The following is a 10,304-nucleotide window of genomic DNA, read 5'->3' on the forward strand; positions in this document are numbered from 1 at the left end:
TGTCACAGTTGTAGTTAGGGATGGTTGGACCCTTCCCTGACAGCCAAATCAAAGAGTTCTCCACAGTTAGTTGGTTGTGATGGAAGTTACTGAACAATTGATATCCCAGAGTTATGTTGGGCAGCAAATGGGGATCCTTGTTGATCTCATCCACGGCAAATTGGAAAGTGAGAAAATGTTGGTAATGTTTGAGCATGAACCTAAGAGATAGGAAGAAAATAAAGAACTAAACCCAACTTGACAGAAACAGCAAGGTGTCATATTGGAAAAACTGTAGGTCATTAGTGTAATGTTTTCAAGGCTATATACAGGACATGACTAACACTTAAAGGGCAGTCATTGAGTGAAGGGAAAGAAGATGCTGATGTTAAAGTTTATAAATTGGTTGAAATTATGAGTGTGCAAAGGATAGGATACATCTCTTCATCAGACACTGGAATATATGAAGAAAAATGGAAAATGATATGAATAGTACATTGTAAATATAGTGTGAAAAGGAGCAGATCAAACAAATGGCTGCTGTTTTCTCTGTATATTTTATGGCCATGTTTGCAGCTGAATTTCAGGGGAACGAAGTGATATTGGAAGTTTGGAAAAGCAAGTGAAGATTTGGAAGAGCTATTGTGGAAAGAAGAGGAAATCCCTTAAGAAGCAGTACACAGAAGTATGATTGTAACTTCTGTGATGAAATCAGAATGCTAGTTTTTGTGCCTTCATCAAATCTGTTTAGTAGCACCTGAGCAGGAATGAAGCAGTAGCTACTGGGAACAGTCAGGGCTGGCATCTGCCAATGCTTCAATAAGGATTAGTGCTATCCAAGAAGTCATGGAATCACAGAAGTTCCACAGTGGAAAAGACAAGTCATTTGTCCCTTCCTCTGCTTTTCTCATTCATTTATTAGTTAAACGCATATTTACAAAATGCCTTTTCTGTGCCAATCACCATTCTTAGAGCTTGAAATCTAAATGTGGAAATTAAATCATGCTGGGATTTTTTTCTTTATATATTTGATTGGTAGAAATAAGTTGTACACATACAGCATAAACATATGCAACACTAGTACAAAACAGATACAAAGAAATATCTGGATTTTGTTGCAGTTAACTAGAAGACTCACGGTAAAATCCTTATAGAAAACAATACTCATGAATGTCTTTGTAGGAAACAAAGGACTGGAAGTGACTGAGTAGACATGAGAGCATCTTTCAGACCTAGGACACAGCCTGTGTACATATATCATGAAAAACTATGATTTCATGTATGTGATGAAGCAAATAAATCGCTTTGGAGTCAATAGCTTGAAGGGGAGTGTTGTACAATCAACCTGCAAAGGAAAATGAGGCCTGTGTGAGAGTCTGAAAGTCTATAAGAACTTAACAGATTAGTTCTTATTTGGTTTTGAAGTCCTTAATCAGGTAATGGTAGACCTTTGTGACTAGAACAGAGGAATGATATGGGCACAGTTTTGTTATCTACTACTGTTCTGGCAGCTCTGGAAAAACCAAAATCAATCCAACCAAAGGTGAATCTTTTCAAGATACGTGACATCTTCTGCTCTTTTATTTAAAGTCATTCACTACCCCACAGTCTCTAAAAGGAATTCATTCCATATTTATATCACTTTAACCATTAGGAGGTATTTCCTAAAATATTCTGCTGGCATATTTAAACAAACTATCCTATTTAGGACCGTCACTTAAAATAAAACAAAACAAAAAATGAAGTGAGTTTTCCAAATTTCCAAATTCCAAATATTTAGTATATTATAACATTTATAACATTTCCTCCATGTTTCTACCTTCTCACCAACGTTTTGCAGCATTTTCTACAATACTGGGATGAGAAAAGAACACAACACATCCAGTGTGGCTTGACTGGATTTTAGTACTGAGAGATTTTCACATTCTTTGTAAATAAAAATAAGACAATTCTTCTCTTTCCCACATTTCTTTGTTCACTAAATTTCTCCAATATTTTTTTCTCTTTGTAACTGTGTTTTAGTCCTGTTAGATTTGAAATTAATACATTTCAAGTTATTATTTTATATTAAGTTTATTAATAATCTCTTGAAATAGAAAAGATAGATGAGCATAGATTTAAAATCTCTTTCTCTGACCACATTTCATTCATCCTGCAGGATTCTGCATCAGTCCCCTGCCTGCTCCAGGAAGTACTGAACCCAAAAAGACTCCATGAGCTCCACCCACACCCTTTTTATCTACATTCCTGGACACAGTGCTGGCATGTAAAAATGGGATGAATGGGTCAGCAATCCAGGAGGGGGGAGGGATGAAATTCCCTTTCCGCAGTCTTAATATTCTGCTGATGTTGATTATGAATGGGAAAATTAATAATGTATATAACACTGCTAAGTTTCTCCTTCTGTGATTACTCTACCATCCTCAAACCTTTGAATATTGTCCATTGTCCTGAGTTACCATTCATTGTTTTATCAAAACTTCCTCAGTCTGTCTCTTCTGGAACTAAGACACACCTCACAATATACTTCACCAAGCTCTGGGTTAAGATGGGACTCAAGATACTGCATTCAGGGGACATATCACTTTAAATGACTGGGGTCCTTCCCATTGTCTACTGAACAGTGATCAGTAACTACCTTTGAAGCTATTAAAAAGATCATTTCAACAGTTATTAGTTTTAAGACATACTTTACTCCTAACAAAACCTAATTAAGTTACTGAAATATCTTCTCCAACCCCAGTGTTGTATAATCAGAATAAAGATGAGATGAAGAAAATCTGGCAGAAAAGAAGAAACTAATCCAGGATGTTTCCTCAAAAGAAGGACTGCAAAGAGAAGAACTTTGAATGAAGAATATGAGGAGACATAAAATCTTACCATGCAAGGAGGAGAATTAAATAAGAGCAAGAGAAATAGTTTTGAGAGACTTTACGTGCCCATACCTTGGCAAAATTACACCTGCTGAGAAGATAAGTCCCACAGGAGGAATAAGGAATATTGTGCATTTCACACATCTCAGTTTGGAGATATCCTAGAAGATAGCACTATTCCATTATCTCTGAGGACATTGAGGTAGCAACCTAATGACAATACTGAATTCAGATTCAGTCACTATCTTCTCTCCTCAAATTGCAAAACTATCAGAAAGTTGAAAAATAATAGAGAAGGAAAGGACAGAAAGCATAGTGCAAAGATTGAGTTAATAATAAGATATGAGAGGAATTTTTCTAAACTTGGTCTAGAAAGGTTAAAAAGGAGCAGTCTGCTTATACAGAAGAGTAATTATTTGCACAATAATCTCAAATACAGCCACCTTGGTCATGATATTCATTGACAGAGTTTGTAAGGCCAGGATCACCTATTGTTTTTTTAATATCTTCTTCATGGCCTGCACATAGTGGCTAGATAATTCGTTGGAGTGAAATGATCCTATAGTTTGTATTTCCTAGACACAGTAGTGGTGAAAACTCAATATGACTGATGAATTGATTCAAACATCTAACGTACATTGCACTTGTGATCATTGTGAAGTTAATATTGTTTGGTATTTTTATATATACATTCCTGTTATATTCCACTGCTTGAACTCTAATATGAAGTAATTTGACTAAGTTGTTCTATAGTCCATGAAAGCTTATAAGGGAAAGATAAATATTTTGTACCTTTTCACTCACTATTAAGACTCTTTCAGGAAGTAAGACTTGAAGCTTTTAGTTTGATAAAATTCTGGACTGATTGTAGGATTCTGAATGATTTCTGTTTTCTGGTGTCTTAGTTAATGATAGATCCTTCTCCCAGTTTGCTAAATAATTATCAAGTATCCTCCTATGAAAACTTTATCCAAACTGGTTCTAAACGTCATCCCAAAAACTTCTTCAATATACACCTGATAAGAAATATACCTTTATATATTTAGAATCAATAACCTCTTCTCAAATATGGGCATTCTTGGGGAATCTATTTTGCTACCTGAATCCCAACACTGAGTGTATTCCCTCTTTGTTGTGTCTCCTTAATCATTGCCTTGGTGAGTTCCTTCTATTTGTTCCTGATTATTTATATGCTATCTTATTTGCTATGCCATACACAATTAAAAAGCTTTGTGATCAGCTTCCTGAATACCCCTTTCCTAGAAATTTCCAAACCCAAGTCTTTGCTTTAATCAAATCTGTGAGGCCAAATAAAATACAACTCTGTCCCCAAAGACAGTTGATCAGGAAAATGGATAACTACATTTTACCTGTCAGAAAAGTAACACAGAATAACAAATTACCTTGAATCTGCAGCTATCCAGGCTGGAGGAAATCTAGAAGATATCTTATCAATTTGAGATTCAGTCTTCAGAAACAGGGAGAGGAAGGCGCCTATAACTAGGTCCCCTTCCTTTCTATATGTAGGACTATAATCTCTTTTTAAATGACAAGGATCCTTCCCCATCTGGTATGCAGAAAAAGAAACCTGACAAAGCAGGATCACAAATAATGTAGAAGAAGACAGCCCCAGCTTACCCAAGCCCATGGCCAATATCCAAAATGTAAAAACATTTAAGGAGAAGAGAAGTCTAAGAAGACTGAGTGGGTCTTTATACATGGCTCTATGGACAGATTCTCTGTACCTAAAGATTTCCTTTTCTAATAAATGCTCCAGTTTTGAAAAATTCCTCATACACTGGAAATTCTAATGTGAGACATGAGACAGTACTCTGTTTAGGATGAAGGAAAAAGATAGACAGAATGGAGTATATTTATGGGACATTTTTACCTCCTGGATATTATTCACCTCATTCCCTGTGGATAGGCAAGGAAAAGTCATCATATCTTCATGCCTCTGTAGTGGTAGTCAAAATAATATGTTGACCAAAGTCTGAGAGTGAAGGCCTATGGGGACCATTCTGCCCAGCAACTCTGCACCTGCATCCTCCTTCTTAAGTTAAAACTCAAGAGACAAAGTAAGTTTTGGAACCAGTTTCCCTGCTTTCCATCCCTGGAGCATTAGCAGCTTGCCTTGGTTTTGAGATGTCCAAAAATCTGTATGATCCATCTCAGTGCACTGTTTAGACTTCTGGAGAAATGTATCCACTCTCACCAAACCAAATCTCTGCAGTGATTCAATATTTCCAGATATTGCATCTAGCAGAGGCCAATTTGACATGAGAAGGGCAAGAAGTGAGAACGATAGTGTCAATATTGAGGGCCAAATATTCCTAGACTGAGATGAATTTTATATTATTATAAACTTGATAACATGTGGCATAATTGCTTTGGCCAGTGGAAGTAAATACTAAACCATTGATGAATGAATACATAATAGTAATTTTTAAAAATTTCAACAATGTTAATAGGTTGATGAATCTTATTCTTTATAAATCCGCCTTTTACATCACTGGTGGTTACTTTTGGCTGAGTAGAGTAATCCACTCACAGATAATTAAGAAGGAATCTAGAGTTGACTTATGTTCCTTTGAACTGCCATATGCGAATTGGGGTCCACTTTGGATTTTTACTCTCATCCTAACACTTCATCACTTAAAGCTATGCTGACCATGTGACCCAACATACTTATGTTTACACATACTTTGGGGAATGATGATCTCTACACTTTTTACTCTCATAGGACCTTCAGTATAACAACACTTCTTCAGTAACACCTATAAAAATAAGTTTTCATTTTAAAATCTCACCCTTTTCCATTAAGGAATTGGAGTTCATTTTATAATGTCATATAAACTCATTGTTGTGACCCAGCTTGACTTAACTACTTCAGACCTATTTCATTCTCTCCAGGCCTTAGAATCAGGGCATGGCTAACCATTTTATTCAGAATGTCTAGCACAATGCTTTGCACATAATCAGTGATGAAAAAATGCTGACTGACTTCTTACTCTGAAAAAAAGCAAGATTGGAAGGGGAAAAGCCAAGATGGCAGAGCACCAGCATAGAAAGCTCAAACCACTCTGAGAATTCTTGAAAACGACTTTAAAATAGTACCTCAAAATGGAGTCACAGAATCAACAAGGGACAACGGGGTGGAGTGAAGTAACTCACTGCAAAAAAAAAAAAAATGCCTGGGAAGGTAGGCAGAGAGAGACTATTTCACTGCAATAAGATGGGAGCTAGAAATAAAACCACACAAAGTGGAATGCAAGTCACCCATCTTCCACCTACTGCACCAGGTTCTAAACCTGGGCAGAAGCCAACTTCAAGATCATGAGATCTTACTTCATCCAACAGGAGAACACACCATTCCTGACCCTTGAAGTTCTAAGACCTGGAAGAATATTACAGGGAGATGTCAAGTCCTGGCAGAAAACTGCAGTGAGGACCCAAGTTCATGGCTCTTGGGTTGTTTCTAGCTTGTGGTGAAGCACAAAAACACAGGGAAAGGTAGCTCAGAGTACTTTGAAGACCATCAGCAGTCCCTAGTGGAGACTGAATCAGCAACAGGAGTTGACTTCCAGAGCTCCTAGCCCAGAGGCCATCATACCACCATGGAAGAACTGAAACTTTCAAATAACCAGAACTAGAGCTGAAGGTAGCAGTGTGCGATGATAGATGGACTCCATCAAAATGGTTGCAACCTATATCATTGATCTTTGAGAAATTTAAGGAACTGAAAATATCAGTTGATTTTAACAGGTCTTCTACTTTTGCCACATCCCCCTTGCACGAATCCCATCCTTACACTGTTTAACAAAAACTGCTGGAAAACCTGGAAAACAGGATGGCAGAAATTAGGTACAGACCAATATCTTATACCCTATATCAAAATAATGCCAAGATGGATTCATTATTGAGATTTAAAGAGTGATACCATAATTAAATTATGGGAATATAGAATAGTTTGCCTGTCAGACTGTTATAGAAGGGAAGAATTTATGACCAAATGAGATAAAGAGAAAGAGATGTAAAGTGACTTATTTTGATTATATCAAATTTAAAAGCTTTTGGATAAACAAAATTAATGTAATAAAGATTATAAGGGAAATAACAAACTAGGAAAAAATTTTAAAATGAAGTTCTCCGATAAAGGTATAATTTCTCAGATTTATAAAGAACAAAGTCAAATTTATAAGAATAAAATAAATTCCCCATTTGACAAATGGTCAAAGGATATGAAAAAGCAATTTTGAGATGAAAAAACCAAAGCCATCAATAATCATATGAAAAAATGTTCTAAATCACTCTTGATTAGAGAAATGCAAATCAAAACAGTTCTAACGTACCAGTTTGTGCCTCTTAGATTGACCGAAATAGCAATAAAAGAAAGTGTAGAATGTTGGAGGGGATGGTCCAAAACTGGGATATTAATCATTGGTGGTGTCATGAACTGATCCAGCCATTCTGGAGGGCAATTTGGAACTATCCGCAAAGGCACTTAAAACCGTGCATACTTTTGATCCTGTAATAACACTCCTAGGTCTGTATGTCAAATATGTGATAAAAAAGGGGGAAAGGGGCTATTTGTACAAAACTATTTATAGCTTCTCTTTTTGTAGTAACAAAGAAATAGAAATTGAGATAATGTCCATGAATCAAGGAATTGCAGAATAAATGGTAGTACATATTAATGATGGAATATTATTGTGCTATAAGAAGTGATAAGGAAGATGATTTTTAAAAAAAACTGGAAAGATCTGCAGGAATTGATGCAGAGTGAAATAAGCCAAACTGGGAGAACATCACACACAGTAACAGCAATACTGTAAAATGGTCATCTGGGAAAACATTGCTCCTCTCAGCAATGAAATGATCTGGGACAATCCTGTAAGACTTAAGATAGTGAATATTATCCAGGAACATAGAAAGAACTGCTAGAGTTGACTTTCACATCAAAGCATTCATGATTTTATTTCACTGTCTTAGTTATGTATGAGTTTGCTCTTACAACAATGGCCAATATGGAAATGTATTTTGCAAATCAACAAAAATAAAATTTGAAAATTACAACAAAAAAGAAAAAGAGTTTTAAAAATGAATACTTCCTTAAAACATTTGAGAGGAGAGATGAGGCATTTATCCCTAACATAGGGAAGCAATAGGGATACACATATCTGAAGAATAGCTCTCCTTATCATTATAATGAAGTAATAGAAAAGGAGTTGAAATCTCTCAGTCTGACTCCTTCTTAAAAATATCTATTAAAACTGTACTATAAAGCAGCGGTCATCAAAATGGTATGGTACTGGCTAAGAGACAGAAGGGAGGATCAGTGGAATAGACTTGGGGTAAGCGACATCAGCAAGACAGTGTATGAAGTGACTTGTCCAGGGTCAGTGGATTTTTGTCTCAGAAGTAGGGCTCTTTGGGTTTATCATACACTGTCTTGCTGGCGTCACTTACCCCAAGTCTATTCTATAAAACTATAACAAAGTTCATTTGGAATAACAAAAGATCAAGAATATCAAGAGAAATAATGAAAAAAATGTGAAGGAATGTGGCCTCGCAGTACCAGATGTTAAACTATACTATAAAGCAGCGGCCATCAAAACAGTATGGTACTGGCTAAGAAACAGAAGGGAGGATCAGTGGAATAGACTTGGGGTAAGTGACATCAGCAAGACAGTGTATGATAAACCCAAAGAGCACAGCTTTTGAGACAAAAATCCACTATTTGACAAAAACTGCTGGGAAATTTTGAAAACAATAAGGGAGAGATTAGGTTTAGATAGACATCTCACACCCTACTCCAAAATAAATTCAGAATGGGTGAATGACTTGAATATAAAGAGGGAAACTATAAATAAGTTAAGTGAACATAGAGTAGTTTACTTGTCAGATCTCTGGGAAAGGAAAGATTTTAAAACCAAGCAAGAGTTAGAGAAAATTACAAAATGTAAAATAAATGGTTTTGATTATATCAAACTAAAAAGCTTTTGTACAAACAAAAACAATGTAGCCAAAATCAGAAGGGAAACAAAAAATTGGGAAAAAATCTTTATAACAAAAAACTCTGATGGGGGTCTAATTACTCAAATATACAAGGAGTTAAGCCAATTGTATAAAAAATCAAGCCATTCCCCAACTGATAAATGGGCAAGAGACATGAATAGGCAATTTTCAGGTAAAGAAATCAAAAATATCAATAAGCACATGAGAAAGTGTTCTAAATCTCTAATAATTAAAGAAATGCAAATCAAAACAACTCTGAGATATCATCTCACACCTAGCAGATTGGCCAAAATGAAAGAAGGGGAGAGTAATGAATGCTGGAGGGGATGTGGCAAAACTGGGACAATAATGCATTGTTGGTGGAGTTGTGAACTGAACCAACCATTCTGGCTGGCAATTTGGAACTATGCTCAAAGGGCTATAAAAGAATGCCTGCCCTTTGATCCAGCCATACCATTGTTGGGTTTGTACCCCAAAGAGGTCATAGATAAACAGACTTGTACAAAAATATTTATAGCTGCGCTTTTTGTGGTGGCAACAAATTGGAAAATGAGGGTATGCCCTTCAATTGGGGAATGGCTGAAGAAACTGTGGTATATGTTGGTGATGGAGTACTATTATGCTCAAAGGAATAATAAACTGGAGGAATTCCAGGTGAACTGGAAAGACCTCCAGGAATTGATGCAGAGTGAAAGGAGCAGAGCCAGAAGAACATTGTACACAGAGACTGATATACTGTGGTAAAATAGAATGTAATGGACTTCTGTACTAGCAGCAATGCAATGACCCAGGACAATTCTGAGGGACTTATGGAAGAGACGCTACCCACATTCAGAGGAAGAACTGCAGGAGTGGAAACACAGAAGAAAAACAACTGCTTGAACACATGGGTTGAGGCAGACATGATTGGGGATGTAGACTTGAAACTACCACCCCAATGCAACTATCAACAATTTGGAAATAGGTCTTGATCAATGACACATGTTAAAACCAATGGAAATACACATCAGCCATGGGGGGGAGGGGGAAGTCAGGGGTGAAGGGGAAAGTAAGAGCATGAATTATGTAACCGTTTTAACTTTTCAAAAAATAAATATTAATAGATGTTAAAAAAGTAAAAAATATTAAAAAACAAATTTAAAAAATACCTATTCAGTACAGCTTCATACCTATCAGATTGACTAATATAAAAAAAAGTAAAAAAGAAGTTTTGGAAAGGATCTGGAAAAATTGGAGCACTAATACACTGTATTTCGTTACCATGGACAAAGGGTCATAAAAATGTGCATCACCTTTTGTTATATTGAATCTCTGGGAGCTTGAAGTCCACTCAATGATTGACAGATCAGTTGGATAGAATGTTCCCAGAGAGGCATGTGGACTCAGGAGAGGGCAGTTGAGAACCCTGACAGAGGTTCTGGGGTTTTTTACCTA

General features: G+C 36.3%; 1 protein-coding gene across 1 annotated transcript in view; it reads right to left on the minus strand.

The window, feature by feature from the left end:
- LOC123252747 (vomeronasal type-2 receptor 26-like) overlaps positions 1-4,500 on the minus strand; it is a 103,513-nt gene extending 99,013 nt beyond the window's left edge. Inside the window, exons 1-2 of the mRNA XM_044681995.1 lie at positions 4,256-4,500; positions 31-200 (exon numbers count right to left, since the gene is read on the minus strand). Coding sequence (XP_044537930.1) covers positions 31-200; positions 4,256-4,500 — 415 coding nt within the window. The remainder of the gene's footprint in view (positions 1-30; positions 201-4,255) is intronic.
- Positions 4,501-10,304: the final 5,804 nt, after the last annotated feature.

Source organism: Gracilinanus agilis, chromosome 6 (assembly GCF_016433145.1).
Source record: "Gracilinanus agilis isolate LMUSP501 chromosome 6, AgileGrace, whole genome shotgun sequence".
Classification (NCBI taxonomy): domain Eukaryota; kingdom Metazoa; phylum Chordata; class Mammalia; order Didelphimorphia; family Didelphidae; genus Gracilinanus; species Gracilinanus agilis.